Source organism: Megalops cyprinoides, chromosome 10 (genome assembly GCF_013368585.1).
Source record: "Megalops cyprinoides isolate fMegCyp1 chromosome 10, fMegCyp1.pri, whole genome shotgun sequence".
NCBI lineage: Eukaryota > Metazoa > Chordata > Actinopteri > Elopiformes > Megalopidae > Megalops > Megalops cyprinoides.
Genome location: NC_050592.1, coordinates 33,097,938 through 33,119,430, shown reverse-complemented (window position 1 = coordinate 33,119,430; position 21,493 = coordinate 33,097,938). Strand labels below are relative to the sequence as shown.

The 21,493-nt window shown below is 40.8% G+C and overlaps 1 protein-coding gene across 2 annotated transcripts in view; it reads left to right on the top strand.

The window, feature by feature from the left end:
• Positions 1 to 568: 568 nt before the first annotated feature.
• si:dkey-122a22.2 overlaps positions 569 to 21,493 on the top strand; it is a 32,344-nt gene continuing 11,419 nt past the window's right edge. Inside the window, exons 1-7 of one of the 2 annotated variants that reach the window (XM_036539385.1) lie at positions 569 to 746; positions 1,225 to 1,381; positions 1,915 to 1,986; positions 2,532 to 2,608; positions 9,059 to 9,159; positions 13,583 to 13,699; positions 15,138 to 15,212. In XM_036539385.1, coding sequence (XP_036395278.1) covers positions 681 to 746; positions 1,225 to 1,381; positions 1,915 to 1,986; positions 2,532 to 2,608; positions 9,059 to 9,159; positions 13,583 to 13,699; positions 15,138 to 15,212 — 665 coding nt within the window. In that variant the 5' untranslated portion in view covers positions 569 to 680. Of the gene's footprint in view, positions 747 to 1,221; positions 1,382 to 1,914; positions 1,987 to 2,531; positions 2,609 to 9,058; positions 9,160 to 13,582; positions 13,700 to 15,137; positions 15,213 to 21,493 lie in introns of both variants that reach the window. The other variant, XM_036539384.1, reaches the window with a different exon arrangement.

Here is a 21,493-nt window from a genome sequence, read left to right as displayed (position 1 = left end):
CTTCATTCTGCAGTGAGTGGATCGATTACATTGGCCAACATCCCTTCATCTCACCACTTATTAGCACCCTCTAGCAACTTGCTAGGCAATTAGTGCCTAGTGCCTATCCTCTGCCTGATGTTTGCTCCGCTGTGGTGCACTGTGGAACTTGTCGCACAAACAATAGCTTGACCGTATGTATGTGTATCGGTGTATTAGTGCTTTTAATATCTCATGCTTTTCTATTATGCAAAATAATAGTAAAAAAATGCCAGTGAAAGTTAGCACGATCTGTCCAAATTGAACACAATGTTAGCATAATATGCCTTTGGTTTGTAGGCTAACATTTAATTCATGTTCACCTATACCTTGTGTGGACCGTTGTTCCTAACCGTAGGGGTACATTACCGGTTTTTCTGTCCTGACATAGGGAAACACTCGGTTAAATATATTCCTTAAGTATTTGCGTCTCGCAGGAAAAAGAGAGGTAACATCAGTCTTCACTGACTTGCATAAGGCTTACGATACAAAACGCTTGTACGATGTCTTGCCTCGGCCACTGTACAGAACAAGGAAGTTGCGTTGCTCGTTAGAAAGTACACATGTATTTATTCGGCACGCTGCGCTACTAACTAGCTGGATAGCATCACTTAGAAGCGTATTGTTGTCTGAACTGAAATTTGTTTGACGTTTTTTAAGACATGTTACGCAAAAGGACAGCTGCTCAAGATGAACATGGAGGAAATTCCAAAGTTGATATAAACAAGGTAGCTAGCTAGCATACACACCATATGCAGTGTCAATAGTAGCTAACTAGACAACTCACCCGGCACAAACACATCTCTGTCGGGGAATGCGAAGAGAATGGTTAAATCGGGACCAAGATAACCACCTAGTCAGAAAACCTACATTAGTTTGAATTTTTATCCCCGTCTTCGATATTTCTTCCTAGATAGCTAACGTAAATGATCTCTTGCAAGCTACAGTAATAAACGTCGATCAACCTATTCAGGTCACACTGTTAGGCGAGTGAAATGTATAATGAACGTTGGTTTTTGTTTGGGATTTTTGTCGTGCGAAGAACACGAAGTGGATCATTATTGATGTTTTGTTTGTCATGTTCTCCACAGATTTATTTAAAACGTGATAGTGAACACCGATTTTGCATCAGATTTTTAGTTCCTTGTCGATAACTGCAGAATAGTTGCATGATATAGACATCTGTCATTTTTTCCATTTAAGCAGGCTGCGGAATCAAACGACGGCGATAGCGCTGAGAGGAAAAACGGGCTCTGGTCGACAGTTACTTCAGTAGGAAAAGTGGTTCTTCTCGTCATATTCATCCCTCCTTTTTTGAATTACGCATCACTGCAACGAGAGGCGCTTATGTTAATACCAAAAGGTAAAAGCATAGATTCTCGAATTCTGTTGTTAAGTGGGCTCATGTGGAAATGTTTGCATTTTGGTTCTTATTTAAATTATTAGCGCTTTGCGCTGCAATGGTTTGCCCTTACGTCAGTGAAAACCGTCATGTGAATAAAAGTCAAACCCTTGTCTTTTATTGTTACTATTGTGTTATCCAATTTAAGTACCAATGGCATGAATAGAGTCTTGGTCTTACCTTGACTGTCCTCGCCTGTTTCAGAAATTACCTCATGGACAGTTGTACGCACATACAAACTTCAGAAGAAATACACAATGAAGAAGATGAGTTTGTATAAAATGAACACATTGTGTAGGTTTTATGTGTAGGAGAAAATGTCTTGGTTGTATTATACAGTAAAGACTTAAAAGTAAAGCCACTAGCAGAGAAGCCAGACCATGTTTTCACAGTGCAGTCTTTTGTGTGAAGCAAACTCTATTTGCTTAAGCACTTATGAGTTCTGTACTTGAAGCTTGTCAATATTCACACTGTTCACATATTTCTTTCTGCAGGGGGACTTTCGGTGGATATTGGTTTAGGTCAAAAGATCCATCTGATGTGTAAAGGACGAGGACAACCTGTTGGTAAACCAGCTTTTTCCTCTGTTAATTCAGTACACATGACAGAAATGTTGGAGGAAGACAAGTGACAGATGCATTTGTATTTTATCATTATCAGTGTCAAAGCTGAGATCGAGAAAACAGTACAGACCTGTTTGGCAGCTGTTTGAACATCCTTTGATGTTTTATGACAGCTCTTATTGTTGCAGTGTTCTCTCAGTTTTATAAATATGGCAGAATGAGTCAGTATATATACTGCTATATGCCTGATTGAATACACTTTTTGTAACTTGCTCTGGATAAGAGCATCTTCCATGAATAAAAGTAATGTAAGTGTTGAAGAACAGAAGGCCTGCCGGATTTTGTTATCCCAGTATTGATATCTCAGATTTGCTCTCTGAGTATTGCTGTCAGTTTTGCTGTCCCAGTATTACTATCACAGTTTTGCTTTCCCAGTTTTGCTTTCTCAGATTTGCTATCTCAGTTTTGCTATCCCAGCATTGCTGTCTCAATATGAGTAATATTTGTTTTGCATTGCATCATCTGTGCTATGTTTGATTCCTTTGCAGTTATGCTGGATGCTCCTACTGGTACGGCGTCGGATGTGTGGTACCATATTCAAGAAGAGCTCTCCCAAATAACAAAGGTCAGTGTCGAAACCTTACCCGTGAATTTCTAAAAGCTTTTCTACCCAGTGTGTCCAAAAATGCCCTTATGAGAGAGTCATAAATGAATGAGTCAGATCTAGTGAATCCACATTATATTCCAGTGAAGTTGTGTTCAAGCTTGGATGGCTTGGGGTTAGCTATTATCATACTGTATGTCACCATGAAAAGGCTTGCAAGCAAGCAACGTGGAAAGGTTATGAGGGCGTCTCAAGCTATTACCCAAATCAAACCTTTTAAAGGCACGCTCCACCAAAAATCATTATGCTAATATGTTTTTGCTGACCTTTGAAATGTCACTGCATGTTCTTTTATCCCTCACATTCATCCTAGTGCCCTTACTCTAACAAAAGTGGCCATATGGTATCACTTGGAGATAAGCTGTGTACAGCAGTGTGTTTCAGACCCATTTGTAACAAAAATGTGTTGAATGAACAGCTTCATTTCATCTTTACGTTGGCTCAAATGCACCTCCAACAGCTCATTTCATTTACAAAAAAATGCATGGCAGATTAAATGTAGACTTGTCAAATCCAGATCTGTGTTTGCTTAACAGCTTGGTCATACCTAATTACTTGTGAGCTGAGCTCAAAGGACAGCCAGCATATACAGAGGGTCTGGATCACCAGCTGTACAGCACTTTTGTGCTATGGACAGGTATTAAACAAACGGGTTAGTAGGACTGTTGGCTGATTGGGCCACCTTGCTCCCTAGAGAAGTTGATTCTGAATCAATGTGTGTACACTGTGGACACAGCAACAGTGTTGTTACTTCAGCATTTTAGTTTGTTAAGTGGGTCTTGGGCCAAATTCCCATTTTCCAGTGTAATTGGCAATAAGAAAGCCCTCCCCCCCTTTCCACCTCAGTATGATTAACAATGCTGTATATTCACTTAGATGGGAGCTACTCATTAGTAACAGTTAATTTCAGCCCCCCCCCGAAAGAGGCTGAAAGTCAGTATTTCAGTATTTTTGATTGCACTGCCCATGGCCATCTTAAGTCTTACAGCCTTCCGGTGTGCTGAGACTGTTAAAGATGATTTGGAAGAACAAGCAAGGAGGCAGCCTCGTCACATTCTAATTTGAAGTGTTCAGCCCACCACAGGGACTCACTGATCGTTCAGAGGGATTTTGTGTGGTTTCATGTTTCACAGCAAAGCTCACCACCCACATGGGGCACCAAAGCACAGGAACGCTTCGAATGTGCGATCTGATCAAAAAGAACTTAAGTCCTGGAAAAAAGCAATATCGTCTTTGGCAAACTCCTAACATCAATTCAGAATTGATTTCTTTCCAGAGCCAGGTTCCCTGTTTTGGAGTTGGGGTCCCACATAGTACTTACTTGGCTGTAATTTCCAAAGATGTGCCAAGTCTCCAGTTCTTCTAATGGCAAGTGTTGGAGCAGATTTTCTGCTTACTCAGGACCATCAGCGCAAGACAGTCGCTGAGCAGATCTACTGGTCTTTGTGTCCTGTGACGACATGAACCCCATGCTGGGTGATTTGATTAAACCATTGGTACAATGCAGTCCTAAAAGAATATCAGAATCAAAAACATTTAGTGACCAAAATAACTAGGACTGATTCTTTCCTACATTTCAAGCTAGATATCAAAGAACCTGACAGGGAATATTTGTGCAGTTCAGCCTGGATGCCGGTCGGCATGGCAGGAATAAGCTTTTTACAGATCAAAAATTCTGCCTTCTTGAGTCTTACCACAGAGATTAGCCTTGCAGAAAAGATGCAGCTGTGAAATTGGCAATCCTTGGTCTACACGGTATGAGATATTGGAAGACCATCAGGCGCATCTTGAAGAAGGAAAAAAAGCAAAACAAATGTGAACAGGGAAGACACCTTTGGAGTCTACACAGCACAGGTTACTACAGAGACACTTAAAAATCACTAATTCAAAATATTAACTTTTGTCTGAATTTAGCTAAGGACACTAACTGCTCCAGGGCATTGTAATATAAATGGCACCAACAATTCACATGGTGGTATAAATAATTTAAGTGAGTCATATTATTGTATTTGTTTTAATTAATCAAGGATTGCATTAAGTGTTATATATTCAAATATGTTTTGTTCCATGTTTCCAGAAGTTACTAAGGGATTTTTCTTGATTAAATAAAAGAATGGTGTTGCTTAAAAATGTTCATCACAAATTATAACATGATTTATATGACATAACTTGGTATGGCTGTGAAATTGAACAGTATACCAAACATTTTTTTGTTGTGTGCCCACGACAAAATCATTACTTTTTAATCTCAGTATGGTGTTAGGTTTGGTTTGACTTCAGAACTGAGGACCAAAACTATGATGACCATATTTCAATGAAAATATTTTACTTTTCAGTGATGTTCACAGTGCAGCATACACAAGTTTTTTTTAATCAAAATTTACTAACAGCAGGATTCCATAGTAACTAGCAGTATGCTCATGCTTTTCAGCAATTCTTTGTGGCTCACGAACCAGGAAAAGTAAACTTCACATTGTTCTTGCTGGTTTGTTATAATGTAGCTTGCTAGCAAGTCAAGTGTGGTCTCCATGGTTTGCAATAAAACAAAAGTTAGGTTGTTAGATTGTGCCTCCAGGTCATTAAACATGTCTCAGAATGGCAGGTAGATTGCAGGCTCTCAGGTAGTATTGCCTCACATCAACACAGTGCTGTATCTGTATCCATCCTCATAGTAAACACTCCCATGGAAAGGAAAGTGCCTCGACTGTAATCTTGGCTAATTTATTGCTGCATGCATTCTGGCCATGCAAACAATCATTTTTATTTTCAATCAAATGTCTGCTTTTGAGTAATTGGCCCATTCCATTTCAGAACAAAGAGAACTAAGTAGCTTACTGGGAAAAAATGAATGTGACAGAGATGGTATAGTGTGGTGACCTGTGTTTTGTGGCCTGTGGGTGTATTCCCTCCCCAGATGTCAATATGTGGATTTGATTGAATGCATATCATTTACTTTCCACTGTTGCTTTCTCTCATCCACCAAGAGCAGAAGGAAACAGCAATTTGAGGTTCTGATCAGTCTTACTGGTACAGTGTGGATGTCTGACCAATCTACAGTGAGATCAGAATATCCCAAAAAATTCAAATACAGCATGCACTGAGAAGGTTGTGAATGTTGAAAGAAAGCAAATTCATTGTTTAAAAGGGTCAAGGCCAAATGTGTTTAATAGTAGAGCTGGAAAAACTAGGCTAGGATACAAAACAAAGTCATTACATTTTAATGATAGACAGTAGTTATGAGCATAACATTGTAAGAATAACAAGTCACCAGACCTGGTTGTTTTGTGCCAAACCCATTTTTCTCATTTGGTAGCTAATTTGACGGTTGTCTGGACATCTTCACTCCTCATACATTCCCCAAGTCACAGGCAGACTTTAGGGCTGAAGCATGTTAGTGTTTCTGACTGGGCATTTATATGCATTACAACCACTGCTGTTTACCGACGGCACTGTGGTTTGTTTGTTAATTAGTTGATGCTCCTTACAGTTGAGAGCAGGAGAATGAGAAACAGGCTGTAATAGGTTGATGCCCCCTGAGCAGGAGTGTTAGAAGCAGTCTGCGGGCACAGATGATTTTTCAGGGAACCTGTTTTCTGCTTTAATTTGAATAAAGGATACCTTTCTTTCATTTTCACATAGTGCATACTGACCCTCAATACTGTATTTATGAATTGTAATGGAGTTGTCATAAAGGTAGATGCTGTGATACAAAAACATGATTGATCCCCAAAGAGGCTAATTCATTTTATCAGCACACATCATGTGTACTGCACGCATCATTCTGATAGCTATGTCCCATTCAAATATATACATTGTCATTAGATCACAACATCCCATTATATTAGCTAAAATTAGGAGCTTGTGGAAGCTTATGTGAAGTTTTTTGATATGAATGCATTTATTTTGATGGCTAACCATTCAGAAACAACAACTGACATCTCTAATCACTGAACCCTTATCAGTCCACTGCTTTGGTTTGAAAGCTGAGAGGTTTATTGACCCCAGGGTCATGGTAATGTTAGGGTAATTCTGCGGTCTGTGCATAGGAATGATGTCATTGAAAAGTACAGAGAATGAACTAACAGTTTTGATAAAGCTGGACCCTTGAGTGTTATGGACATGTGACAGGTATGTGATAGTGATGTGTGTAAGATCGCTGTACTAGACAAGAGTAGCATGATGACAGATTAACAGTTTACCATCTGAGTAAGATTTAACAATTTACAAAGCTTAGAAAGGCACTTTACTCTTTAGAGTACAGAATACCACACAGCATTCATTACACTGTGATCAAGATTTTAATGTACTTCGTTAACCATATTCACTTAGCCATTGTGGCACTGTAACATACAGCTCGTTTAAATATAATTTTGTTAAAATTCTACTGTAGCTTACTACAGTACCAATTAATTTGCTCAGATAAATGTAACATATCCATTGATTCTGTGGCCCTTTTCCCAACATGTGTTAAGATGACTGCATAGCAACAGTTGGGGTTAAAAAAGCTTTTCTCATGAACAAATCATCTTAATTACAGACTTAGTAAGCTGCTCAGACACTGTCTGCCTTATGCAGTGAACCATAATTAATGCTTTGAGTAATACACTGCAATGAATTGCCTTCTTACAGCAGTCCCCAGGAAGCGAATGTGATTTTATTAATATGGTCACGTTGCTTGTTGTTAGTGGCAACCGAGGGCGAGCTCCCTTGAACATATGCCATCGCTTATCAATAAACAAATGCAGGGCAGCAAAGATTTAAGCTGACGGACAGCGGTCTACTGTTTGTCCAAATTCGACCCCTCACTCTAATGGGGTTAGAGACTCATCCTGCTGTCTCTTCCCAACATGCATTGCTGTGCCACTGCTTTACTGCCGTGGCATAAATCTGTTCGCTGGCCAGACAACGCAAACATGTGGGCACACGTTCGGATTTGTGAAGCTCTAATATCCGAAACGATTTTCACTGGGAAATTGAGTTTCTTCATTCTCTTTTGTTTCGACTGGGTATGCAGGAAAGCCATTACAGTACAATTGCTGCGTAACAGGGTCTACAACTTGAGTTGATTAGCAGCAGGATTACAGAGTGCATTAGTGAGTGAGTGATGGCGCGCGGAGGCATACGCAGCAGGGGAGATCAATAAGGCAGCATGGTGGAGACTTGGGGGACCCATATTGGATTATTTTCCATCTGTAGGAAAACAGGACCTGTAGACCATACAGACATACAAGCTGTATCTTTAAACAAAGTCTATTCCACGTTTAAAGTTTATACTTGAACATCCCTTTTATATTTTGTAGTGTTTAGCTTCTTTGTGTGCACTTACAGGTGGAAATAGTTTGCGACTTAACACTGTTGCATGAACTGCCTCATCTTTTTTCAGCTATGAGGTGTGCTCTTTCCTCCAATGTATATTTTCCCAGCTGATTAAATGCAAAGGCCACAATAACACCACCGATTTCACCGTAGCCAAAACAGATCTGCTGTTAATATTGCAATTCTCTCACTGAGTAAAATAAAGCAAAAAGTAGAGCTGAGCAAATAGGAAATGAATACTGGCTAATCATCCAGTAGCATCTCTTGTTTCAGTGGCCGCAGAATATGGTGAAGTGCATCATGTTGATCCATAGGGGTGCTGCTTACAGACTTGGCATGGTACTCCAGAGCGAGTTGGATGGACGTTTCCTAACCAAAGGAAGTCTGGTTTCAGCCATAATTGGGTTTGAGTGCTGACAGAGGCTAAACGGAGCAGCTCTCCTTCACCTGAGGTAGAATTCTGCATGTCAACCCTTAGCTGTAGATGCTCCTATGAGCCTCACACTGTGTGCTAAAATAAGTCAGGCTCACAGTTTCCTTTCCCTCTGCTGCTGGTTTCATGGTTGATCTGAAACGACTGGCTGGCGTCAGGTTTCCTCAAACCCGACTTGGGAAATCTGATCTGGAAGTGATGGAATTTGTCATTTGAACTTATCCGATTTGAAGTCCAGATAAGCTTTGGCATTAAAGCACGATAACGACAGATACAAATGTGTGAAGTTTTTTTTTTTTTTTTTTTTTTAACCTCAAGAGGAGGTAAAGTCCTTGTGAGGCCTTGTTTACAGAGTACTTATGAGTACTTTTTCAAACTTTGGCCAGTGCCTGTACAGCAGGAGGATTCTTCATTTCAATGGTAGTGAATTTTGACCGGTATGCAAATGCTGAAGGGGATGGGCCTGTCTGGGGTTTCAAGCCACCACCCCTTGCTGTTTGCATGATGCACGAAGAGATACGCTCAACAGGCTAAAGACCCAGGTTCCTAGCTGTGGAAACTAATGGCAGTCCTGTTGACGTCACCCTCTGTAGTGTGTGCTCACTCGTGTTACTGTGTCAGGTGTTTGATTTGGTCTTCCTGTCTGGTGTTTTTACTCTCAGGTGTGCACGTATGACAGGGTGGGCTTGGGATTCAGCAAACGAGCTATGCAGAATGAAACCACAGGAATGGAGAAAGTATGGGGACTGTCAACAACTGGAAGGTAAAAACGTCTGTATTATCAAATGTATTTTGCCGAATCAGAATCAGAAGTTTTTCTTTATGAGGTAATTGGAAGTTAATAGTCATGTGTTTGTAATCAATTGATTGTTGAAAACCTCTGTTGTGCATTATGCAAAAGGCATAATGAATCTTTATTGTTACATGATTAGTTTAAGGGGGTGGAGGTTGGTGACTTATGGTGACTTCATTGTAGTTGTGTGAGCAAAACTTTTGAACATGCCAGGGAGCGGTGGAGGAATGGAAAAGGATGTGTCCATATATGTAATGCATTGGGAGGGGAGGAATTGATCTTGTATCTTCAAGGTAGGGCTGTGCGATATAGCTGTCGCGATATATCGCATAGCTATTTTTAGCGCAATAACAGCTATCCCCAGTATGTTGTGTTAGGTTTCTTCCTGTATGTTTTTTCCCTTTAGTCATATCTGATGTGGGAGTTGAGTGAAATGCTTCCGACATGCTATCTATGACATGGAAGCAGCATAGTGCTGTTGCTGTGATATCAACATTGAATAGATACAAGTGGTGTTTTTTCCCCCAGAAGCATTTCACATGGCCTTGGAAAACTGGAGGTGTGCTCCCACATCAGGTATGACTAAAGGGGAAAAAACGTATGGGAAGAAACCTAACGCCACATACCGGGGATTGCGCTAAAAATAGCTATGCAATATATCGCGACAGCTATATGGCACAGCCCTACTTCAAGGACTAAAATATTTTAACATCACAGGATAAAGGCAATTTGAGTTTGTGTTTGAGGTTTGTCTCATGCTTCAGGCCACCCCGTCCTTCATTTTAGGTACACATGAATGCACCTTGCTGTATGTTTTTCTAGTGCTGGGAGGCCAAGTGTTGTTGCTCATATTCCACTTGGGTTTTTATTTGCTTACCTGTGTGTCTGGTAACTGCATAGATCCTCTCTTCGCTTACTATAGCCTTACACTGTTGAGCTTTAAAGAGACTTGAGACCAGCTACTGTAACCAGCTTTCTGCAGCCCTGGGGGACTTGAGTTTGTGTGTTTACCAAAAGATCTTTAAATTGAATAACGTTGTTTCATGGCCTTGTTGTACTTCACCAGTACTCTCTTACCAGAAACAAATATCAGTAACCATTTATGAACAAGTGTATTGAATATAAATGATACAAAAGGTATGAATTTAGAATATAGAAAAACAAAACATGAGTGTGGAATATGCAAAAAACAAAAGCTGAATATAGATGAACACATAATACATGATGATACACAATGAATGAGTCCCAATGAGCTTCACACACCAAAGGAAATGTTCACAAAATAAATCACAGGTTATAAAGTAAAACCTCTCAAACAGTTCACCTCAGTTCATAACAGCAAATGAAGAGTAGAATCAGACCTATAGTCCTATCAGACTCCCATGCCTTATGTCCTTCATGACACTGAAATGCAGTGAGGGAAAAAATATTCAAAATTGCCAGGGAATCCAAAAAAATGGTAATCCATAATCCAAAGCACCAAAATAAATTCTGAAAGAGGCTCAAAGCTACCACTCCCTGTGCACATCTAAGAAACTTTAAATTCCTGCTCCTGGTGGAGGCCTGAAAGCCATTGACCATACCAGCATAGACAATACAATACAAAACAACAGTTTGGGCTTGAAACACCACCAGCCACCCCCATACCTTGGAACAGTTGCCCTAAAGGCAAGATCAATACTTTTCCTTATACTGGATGCATTTTCATCAATATATTTCATTATTTCTTCTCATTTCATTTTCATAAAACACTCATGTAATACATGTTACAACCACCTTCAGTAAGCATGTGGCATGGTCCATTATATGGCATGGTCCATTTGAGATTGCCGTGATGGACCAACCATGTGTGGCACCATTGGTGCACATTCCATGGACATTGTGTCATTGCATTGCTATGGAAATTAAATGAATGTGTTATAGTGCTGAGCTTCAATTCTGTTCAATTGGATGTATCTGGATCTCTAGCCTGCACCTACCAACAGGTGTGTATGTTGATTAACGATATATTAGAACATTCTATTCAATCCCAGAAATTCAGTTTTTGGTCAACCTGTTTTTTCATTTTCATTCTTGAAGCCTTGTATGAAACTCTACTGTGGAGTGTAAATAATGACTCACTGCAAGAGATCTGCTTTCACTCTCTCTTGTTCTCCATTCACTCTATGCTTTCACTTTCTCTTGTTCTCTATTCACTGTGCTTTCACTCTCTCCTGTTCTCTATTCACTCTGTGCTTTCACTCTCTCCTGTTCTCTATTCACTATCTGCTTCACTCTCTCCTGTTCTCTATTCACTATCTCCTTTACTCTCTCCTGTTCTCTATTCACTATCTGCTTCACTCTCTCCTGTTCTCTATTCACTATCTGCTTTACTCTCTCCTGTTCTCTATTCACTATCTGCTTTCAATTTCTCTTGTTCTCTATTCACTGTGCTTTCACTCTCTCCTGTTCTCTATTCACTCTGTGCTTTCACTCTCTCCTGTTCTCTATTCACTATCTGCTTTACTCTCTCCTGTTCTCTATTCACTATCTGCTTTCAATTTCTCTTGTTCTCTATTCACTTTCTTTTCACTCCCCGTTGTTGTCTCTGCTTTCACTATGTTTGCTGTTCACTTTCTGCTTTCACTCTCTCGTGTTCTTTCTGTTCACTATATGCTTTCACTCTCTTCTCTCACTTTAAATAGGAATAGGCATGAATGAGTTGTTGTTTCCCTCATGTAGGGCTCCAGGGCTCCCCTGCATGAATATCAATGAGAAAGGGCAAATACTTGGATATTTTCTCAAAGTTTGGTTAATTAACATTCGAATACTGATGCCAGCAATTGATTAGTGATCCCACTGTCCAACGATCAGATACTCTCATCTGTAAAGTGAATGGCATTTGCTGAAGAGAACAAAGGTAATCATAATCATTGACTTATTGACTGATTGCGATTTGAAGGAAAGAAAAATCCATGTACTAGTTCATCAGCATCAGAGTGAAGCAGTACTGCTCTATCATATCATCATCATTGTTAATTGTTATTGTTAATAGCAGGTCTTCTTATCTAATGTGCCTTATCTGAAGTGACTTATATAGCTTACCTTTTTACAAAAAAGTATGTGTTTGTACAGCTAGATGTTACTCTGAAACAATGTGTACAACTGTGCTGTCCCTACTGGAATACACATGAGCTAATTACAAGCCCAGTTCCCTAAATGCTATTCCACACTGCTACCCCTCATGATGCATTGTAGTGCACATTTTTATATTTAATTTAATGATCCCTTGCCTACTCCCCTAAAGCAAAGGAAGCTGTGATTCATGCATCCAGGGTTGCACTCAGCTTGAGTGTGACCTGTCTCAACCTGGCTTCGCAGCTCACAGCCTGCTGTGATCATGCACAATCATCAGAGGAGCGCACGCGTCAGACACTTCACACTGCCACTCCCCAGCTCTGGCCTGAGTCCCACGCCACCTCTTATTCGGCCGTAATCTTTTTTGTCTCGGACACTGTAATGCATCGTCGAGCGCTGAATCCGTCTGAGGGATGAGGGATGTCATCGTGCGGCTGGTCAGCAGTATGGTTTACCCTGGCGGCGGGCCCGGACAGGAGCCAGGCTCTGATGTTGATGCAGGCAATCAATTTCCCAGAATTCAATAACCTGGCAAGCTGGCGTTTTGATGGCTGCCTCCCCCCTCCCTGCTGCAGTGAAAACCTCTTCATTCCTCCCTGAGCCGAATTTTGATTTATTAGTGTTAGAGACACCACACAACAGATGGCCGACTGCATGGAGCTCCATTTTATGCGGTGAAGCCTCTTCCTCTGTTTTTATTTGCTGCTGTCGTCATTTACCAAGACAAGGCAGCTGAGGGGGCTTTCTCTGTCCGCCTGTGTATGTTGAAAACATTTTTGGTTTTTTTTATATTTGCCGCCATCCAGCTGATCAGGACCCAAGTCCTGGCAGGTTTTAAGCATAATGCCTTTTCAGGCCAGAAAGTCATAGCGCAATGCAGGGTCTCACTGTCCTCCAACCTCGGTATTGCATTATTGATTTTCAGTCTGTATCTATACAGTTTGGAATGTTAGTACTGCTCTATGATAGGTTTGAGAAAGAAGGCCTTGGCATCTTGTCAGGTCCTTGCCTTGATATATGGTGTTTTGTGCTGTTTTTTTTATTTCCCAGAAGCACTTAAATCTTTTCATGCAAAAAGATCACCATGTTGTAAGCTGATTTTTTAGCTACTGGGAGCCCTCCACCTCCTAGTCTCATTGGGCTTTATGTAAATGAGAATGCTCAGGTTTGTGATGTGAGAGGACTTGTGTGCTATTATGATGAATGGGGTCAGCAGTAGGTCACATGATCATTGGTTTTGGATTTAGTTGGCTAAGTGAACTGTTGTCTTTTCCAGAATGGTGGACGATCTGCACCGTCTCATCAAGGCTGCTGAAATTGCCACGCCCTTTGTCCTGGTGGGCTCCGAACTGGGTACGCTCAATGGGAGATTCTACAGCCACATCCACGATTCGTAAGTTCTCTCTCTTTATACTATGTTTGCATGCACAATAGCAACTGCACATGGCAACTGGTTGACATCATGACATGCACTTGTACAGATTAGGGTCACCATCGTTCAGTGGGTGGTGCAGTGCCATAGTGCCAGAAAATATACTCTCCTTAATTTTATGTTGTGTATTAAGATGTGCTGCAGTTGCATGGCATAACGTTGATGATACTTGAAGAGGCCAAATTTTTAAATGAATCTGTCACTTAGGAAAAGGAAATCTTGGAAATGATCTCTTTAAAGACTACACAGGAATATTTATTTCTAGATCATTGTGGAGGAAAAATCATACTCCAGCCTGTTTAGGAGGCTAATACAGCAAAGTCATTTTATTACAAATGCACGTGGAGAGCAATGCACTAAAACACGTACGTAAGGCACAGTATGCAGACATCTGCCACTGAGGAGAACCCCACCTCAGATACATTCTGAAAGCATGTGTAATGATGTCTGTGAGCCAATCAAGACAGAAGCGTTAAACATCTAATAGTAAAGAGTGTGATCAGTGATACAGTTACAACAGTCCAATCATCAGAGAAACTTGTCTACAATACAGAACTTCAAAAGCAGGATGAAAGCCCAGGTGCTCTGCTAACTCATTTGCACCTGTGAGACGGGCGGTAATGAGCTTATAGATAATAGAAACTCACTGAAAAACAAAACATGGCCACAACATGGGTAAGTTGAGGTCAGTTTTTCAGTTCCATGCATAAAACTGTTAAATATTCAAATTTTCAATGCAATGTCACTCTGTATAGTCTTTTAACAGGATTTCCATTTTTTTTTTACATTTTTTGTAAATGTTGCAAATGAAATGTGAAATTGTGGAAGTTGCCATGTGGACATGTAATAAACAGGCCTGAATAAACTCTCGATGGGTACGATGCGTTCCCTGGGTTTTATTCTGCCATAGGACTACCCCGGGGCTCCTTAAAGTACCCACCCCCTCCCAGTAAGAATTAGCGGTTGACATTTGCGACATGCGACACATCGATTGCATCAGTGCAGCAAAAGTACTCAGAAGTCCTCTGCCTGACTCTGCACTTATCAAAGAGCAAGACATAAATCCCCCCCGCCTCCTTACACCCCCTCCTTCCCTAACCTCATGATTAACACGAACCATGGCCTCTCTCTCTCGGGGGCGAGAGATTTAAAGTTTTACCTCTCAGGATGCGCAGCGGTTAAGGAGGTAAATTAAGCTGTGGCGGATGGGTGACATCGTGAGAATGAAAATATTGCCTCGCGGTCACCGGGACCCATTCATCTCCGGGGGGGGGGGGGGGGGGTGTATGGGACAGGCAAGCCAGGCTCCCGCGTGATACATCTCGCCCCTCGTTACCGCCAGGAATGGCACAGGAGATGCCAGCGTTTCATCACAAGATGCCCTCTTCCTCCTCCCTAGGGAGGTGTCAGACCTCGTCCTCATCGATCCCATCCCGGAGGACGTCTTTGAGGACGACCAGTGGAGACAGTATTGGTAAGTCACAGCGGCCACTGTACGTTTCACACCACTGTGTCTGTGTCTTTGGGTGTTCACTGTTTTTATGACAGCTCTACTATTGTTAATATTATTAATAAATGAGTAGTAATATATGTATTTAATTCATATCTGCATATATTGTAAATAAAACTGTATAATAAATTATTACTATATATTATAGATAAATATATAGTGATAGTTGCACTGTTAATATAATTAATATATAATTTATATAATTGGTTAATATAATCACTCTTATTAAATTAATGTCATTACTATTTAAACTACTATAAGTAGCACTGTGCCATTGTATTCATACAGGTATCTATGGTTTATATCTGCTCATTAGTCAAACATTTATTGAAACATGATAGTGGATCATAAAAACCTCTTTTTTTGTTTCCTATAACTGACTTGGCGGACAGCACTTTGACTCACTTTAAACCTTCATATTTTTTCTCACCTCTCCTGTTTCCTCATCCTTTAATAAGTTCAATTTGCATCAGTTAAAAGCAGTACGTGGTGCTGGGCTTGGTTTGCGTCCACAGACCAGTGGGAGCAGAATGGCTCTCCTCGTGTGCTGCCTTCCTTGGCGAGGGGGGGGTGTAATGATGCGTTCAGCCAGGCTGCAATCACGGCACAGGAATTAATAAGGCCTTACATTCATATTCATAAAGCGCCAAATGGTAGTGAGAGCTGCTATCGTCTCCGGCCTGCACTCTCCGCTCCCGCCCAGAGGTCTGAGGACGGTCCACACCCCTGTGAAAGCCAATCGGAGAGGAGCTTGTGTAATGAGGTTGAATTATTGAATTTTGGAACAGAAACAGCAGTGTCCTATGTTTAACAAAAAGAGAGGAGTCAACACTGTTTCTCTCAAGTGTATTTTCAAGGTATTTTAACCACTGGGGAGGGACTGGAGGATGCTCCGCTTTCCGATTCTAAAAAGACACATCAAAGACATCAATTTGTGACACCTCTGTTTTTCTCCACATAATATTAGCATAGCAGCTCAAGCTAACCCCTTTGGGACTCCTTCATGCAGTCATTTGTATTCCTGCTTGAACCTCTTTTGAAATTCACATGTGTTGAATTTGTTCCTTGTTTGGTGCTTCACTGTGTGGCCTTTGCCACCTGTGTGATGTCTCATTGAGCTCACCTTTTATTTCCTTCATTACCATAGACGGCTTGTATTTTCTTGGCAATAGCATTTTTGATATCTGAAGAGTGTCAAGTTCCTCAGAAGCCTCTGATGAGAAAAACGACTTATCCTTGTTTGTGCTACAGATGGCTGTTAATTGCATGTGGCCCATAGATGGGAGTGGGGTACGACATACATTGTGGCACAGCCTTTCTTAATTAGCAGGAATTCCAATGACCATACAGATGTTTGGTCATTAGCAGTGAAGTAAAAGTGACCAATCAAGGTATTGGAATTCAATTATAATGGAAACCAACATGCAGAGAGGTCCTTAAGTACTGGGATCTGCAACATCTGGGATATTTCCCCATCCAATCAGCATGTAGCACTGAGAAGACATCCTGAGGATTATTAGCTTCACCACATGACCAGAATTTAAAATACAGGTCTTATGATGCAAGTCTGCCTCATAAAATTAGATACGCCATAAATGCTGCAGGTTAGTTTTTCTTAAACTCATCTTCATATAGCTTTCTTCTTCTGCCAAATGTCAGTGTTCACTAAGTAATTTCAGGAGTAAAATGTGGTGAGCGATGAGTTAATTAAACTCATTGAATTTTGACAGCAAAATTTTAAGTAAATGTTTTGCTTCCCCCCCTTAATTTCCTTGTTTATATCATCCTACCACTGTGATAGGCCGTTTAGTTTGAAATAAGACAAGATGTTTTAATTCATGACACAAAGATGGATTGGTTCCATTTATTTTAAATGTGTATGCTGTTGAAAAAATGGGAATTTTCACAGAGTAAAAGACACATACAGCACACTTGCGTATATATGGTTGAGTTCATATTTGAAGCATAATACAGATAAAAAAGGACACGTCTTTCATCAGACTGAGCTTTTAAAACCTGTCTTCACATTTCAGGAAAAAAGGTTTGAAATGATTGTTTATTTGACTCGTGTTTCTGGTATGTTTCATGTAACCATGGTTTCTGGTAGCTGATAATTACCAAATTTTGATGGAAATTATTTAATCCCATCTGTCATTTTGACAGACAAAAATCAAGGCATTCCTAATCATTATAATTTCTATTGTCCCATTAATATTCAATTTTTGAAATTAAAAATGTCTTTTCTAAGTTAAAGAGCAAAAATAAATTGGAGCTCGTTCATTGATGTCGAATCATTGTTTTTTGCACTTCAGAGCTGTGGTGTGCACAGTGGAACTCTGTGAACGTCAGTGAATATTATAGCCATAGCCAAACTGAATTATTCATTATAGAGCATGTCAATTCAGAGGATTACTAAGATATTGGAAAGCATATCTCTGCATGCTCTCTTTCTGGTGATACTTCATGTGATAGGAGTGGAACAATGATTTTCTGACCTATGGAAATGATAGGCAAATTTTCATAATGTTGGAATATTCTCAACCATGTCTGTAATTATGATGGACAAAAATTTATCCCAGTGGAACCCTAGATAGAGGAAAAACCAAGTGCATAAATGTTAAGATGATGGCATTTTCTCTAATAATTTCAAATGATAGTTTGCTTTGTTCTCACAGAATCGGTGCCAGGAATATACAGCGGATGCACAGCTGTATATTATACACAGCTGTACACAAAACTAAAATTGTGGCACAGGGATACGTATCTGAGGAACACCAACAAAAACATTGCCACCTGCCAAGTTGTGCTTTTGCTGTCAGGCCAAGAAATTCTTTTGACATTGTTTTTTTTCCATAGGTAGCATATCAACATAGTTGCAATGCAAAAAAAAAAAAAGGAGGCTCGGCTTTTCTTTCTGATCATCCAATTGGGAGAACAAGATAAAGCGGCACCAATGGGAGACGCCACAGTACCTGCAGACAGCCTTGGAGACCGTATCTGGCTGATACAAGGGGCCAAGGATTTACACTTCAAAGAGGTTCTCATTAAGTATGGCTCACTCCGAAAATTAGTTCTGTTATATCCTACAAAATGAATTGCTCGCGTCTCCCGAGAATATTTTACATCGACTTGAAAGTGGGGGGGGGGGTGGGGGGGATGGAGACACTCTCCTACAGGGATTTCCGGGAGACATAACAGCACGGTTCCCATCTATTTCATAGCACACTAGACTGGAGCCATAGATAATGCCACATGATTAGAAATAAATAAGTTTGCGCATTAGAGTCCATCGATCCATACAAATTGCATTCATGCTCATGCTTTTCATTTGTTCTTACTGACACACATTTTTGGTCTTATTATACCGGGGTCCTCCATTGCTCCATTAAACCTCTGGGTGTCTTTGGCTCTTGAAAAAAATTGCTTAACAATTCTCAATAGTTGCCTTCCAAAAATGATCACAGCGCCACCCGAATATAACAGGATCTGAATATAACAGAGTCATGTGCTCGGCTCCCTTGCAGATTTTGCAGTTGAAGTCCTTGAGCAGTATGCTGATCTGTATGCCGCTGGTCTCTGTCTAGGTGTGAGGACTGGCATAGGTCCGCTTGCATGCTGTGAGATTTGCAGCTGTCTCTCTGATGTTGCGGCAGTTGCTGTTATTTGCAGTGCAGTGCAGAGTGGTTATTCTAGGGTGTGACCATCTGTACGGTACAGTGTACCACTCATGTACCGAAGATCCCACTTATAGTCTGTGCTGTGTAGTGTTAACATTTTCCCAGACACACAGACCCTTGATTATTATTCAGGTTAGAGAGCAAACTGGCATGCTGACATTAAGGGTATTGCTGACACACAGAAACGTCAGCCAGGCACCGAGTGACCAGTCGCAAGTCATTCTATATGTCAGAGTCTGAGGTGAATTCATTCTGGTCTGCAGTTTTATGAGGAGGTGCAGCAGCCGTGAGTCTCTAGCTCACTGTTTCAGATGTGTAGTGTCTCCCTGACCACTGTTCTCAAACCATCTCTCAGGAATGAGTTATCTGTCTGTCTGTCATATAGAGATAGAGTGTGTGTCTCTAAATATGTATTGGAATCCTGCAATGCGCCTCTCCCTTTTTCATTTAGGAGAGATGAAAATGTCTACTTTTGAGGCTAAAATACAGTGGCGTGCAGTGAAGTGGCCTGATATAATGGGACAGGCCCCGGTGCGTTTAATAAGGCCTGATTGATTGTTACCTCTCCTGGAGTAGTGCGGCTCGTTGTAGCTGCTGATGAGAACCTAGCCGTGAGTCAGGAAGAGCACTGTAACAAATTCATACAACAATGGGGCACAATTAAACAGGTTACAGCCTGGTTTAACTGCTCTTCCCCCTTCCCATCAGAGCTGCGGGGAAAACGGGCAGTGGCAGTGCGGTATTGATTAGGCGCGAGCCTGGCTTGCTCAACATGCAGTGTATAAGTTGATAAGAGCTGGTGTTGCCTAGGGTGAGTGGTGCTGTTGATAAGTACCTAGGGCTAACACTCTTCCTCATACATTCTTAGGAAAGTGGCACTGAAAGGCCATGGAAACACAGCTATAAAGACTCTAGGGGACTGTTTATTTTTTTAATCTATTCCTGAAATCTGTCAATAGTCTGTGGAAGATTCCACATGATGACTCAGGGGAGACTAATAAAACAACTTCAGTTGCAGCTGAAAGATGAGCAGGGGAGGTGTTGTAAGTGGGCTGACCTGGAGCTTATGCATCAGAAGGGGATCTTTATGGAGGTGTAATCTTTTGGGGGGGTGAATTATGTGGACGGAGGCTCTACTTCATCAGATCTCAGCAGAGAAGCAACCGCGGTGGGGCTCACAGCCCGATTGAGTGATGAGTCCAGGCGGAGACTACGCGTTCCTGCCTCATGCATCATCTTATCGATAAGTGCGCCGTATCTGAGCCATGCGGCTGTGATGGACAGCGGGTCAGGGTTCTGACACAGCATGTACTCAGCCTCATCACTTTTTATTATAAATATATCTTTCTGTTTTTCCTTCCTCTGTCACCCAACTCTTGAAGTTGACATTTAAGCACCATTATACATTTAAGCTCATCACCACAAAAAGCCACAAAAAAAAACATTCATTTTTCACCATAAACAGCTCTTCCCTTTGTTTGCTTATTTTTACATGTGCTATCATATCGTAAGAAATTGCATCTTACACCTTGTGCTTGCTCTCATTCTGAAACCATTCATAATTTGTTGTTGTGTGTTTGTTATTGTATATTTGAAAATATTTTGGGGTGTTAAAAATTGAAAAGAGATTTGCCTGTCCAGCTGTTTCTGTTACGTAGTGTGGAAGAATGTGGGCGTCATTTAGAGGGCGTTTCTCAGTACTTGAGTGGAATGGGTGTGGCGGGGCCGTGAACAATTATTTTGGTGGGTGGTGGGTGTACGTACACCGAGAACCTTTACCGGACCATGGCATTGATGCTGGCACAATTTTAAAAAGTCAAAAATGTCTGGTCTAGACTGTTAGTCTGGGGGGGGGGTCTGCACCATGAAACGTTACAACTCCTTCTCCTTGATAGGTATTGTGATGTGCTGCAGTAATGCTACAGTATGTCCTAATGTCCTTTGAAACTGCATGTGGAAGGAGGCAGGGCATGGTCCTTTATTTAGTCTGTCAGGTTACAGGACTAAACACCTTTCCTTGTTGTTAGTATGTTATCTTTGAAGCCATATGGTTTTTACAGTTTATCCATAGTAGTGTATGAAACATTAAATGCACAGCAGAGCAATTGTAGAACAACACAGACATATCGTAATATGTAAGGTCACCTGTATTTGAGTTAAAATAACCTTTAAGCTGACTGATTTTTCAGGCTGCTTAATTACTACTAAACTCTGTTGGTGCTAGGGCATACTCCATAACAAACACACACACTTCTGTCACCCCCACTCAGCACAAGCAATGGGAAAATCAAGGAGGAAAATACAACAGACTGTCTGTGTTTTGTCTAAATGCTAGTATTACAGACACTAGCTCCCATGTTTGATCAATGTTCTGTTTTTTTTTTGCCCTTTAAATACAGCTCTAACTATCTAATTGGTGAATTCACTCCAATCCTCTAGAAAAAAAAGTGACTAAATATTTGAAAGTTTAACCCCATGACAGGTGTTGAACCAAAACAATACCAACTAAATGTCCCTTATAAGGCATATTACAGACCTCATTTGTTCCAACTAAGTACTTTCCCTTTG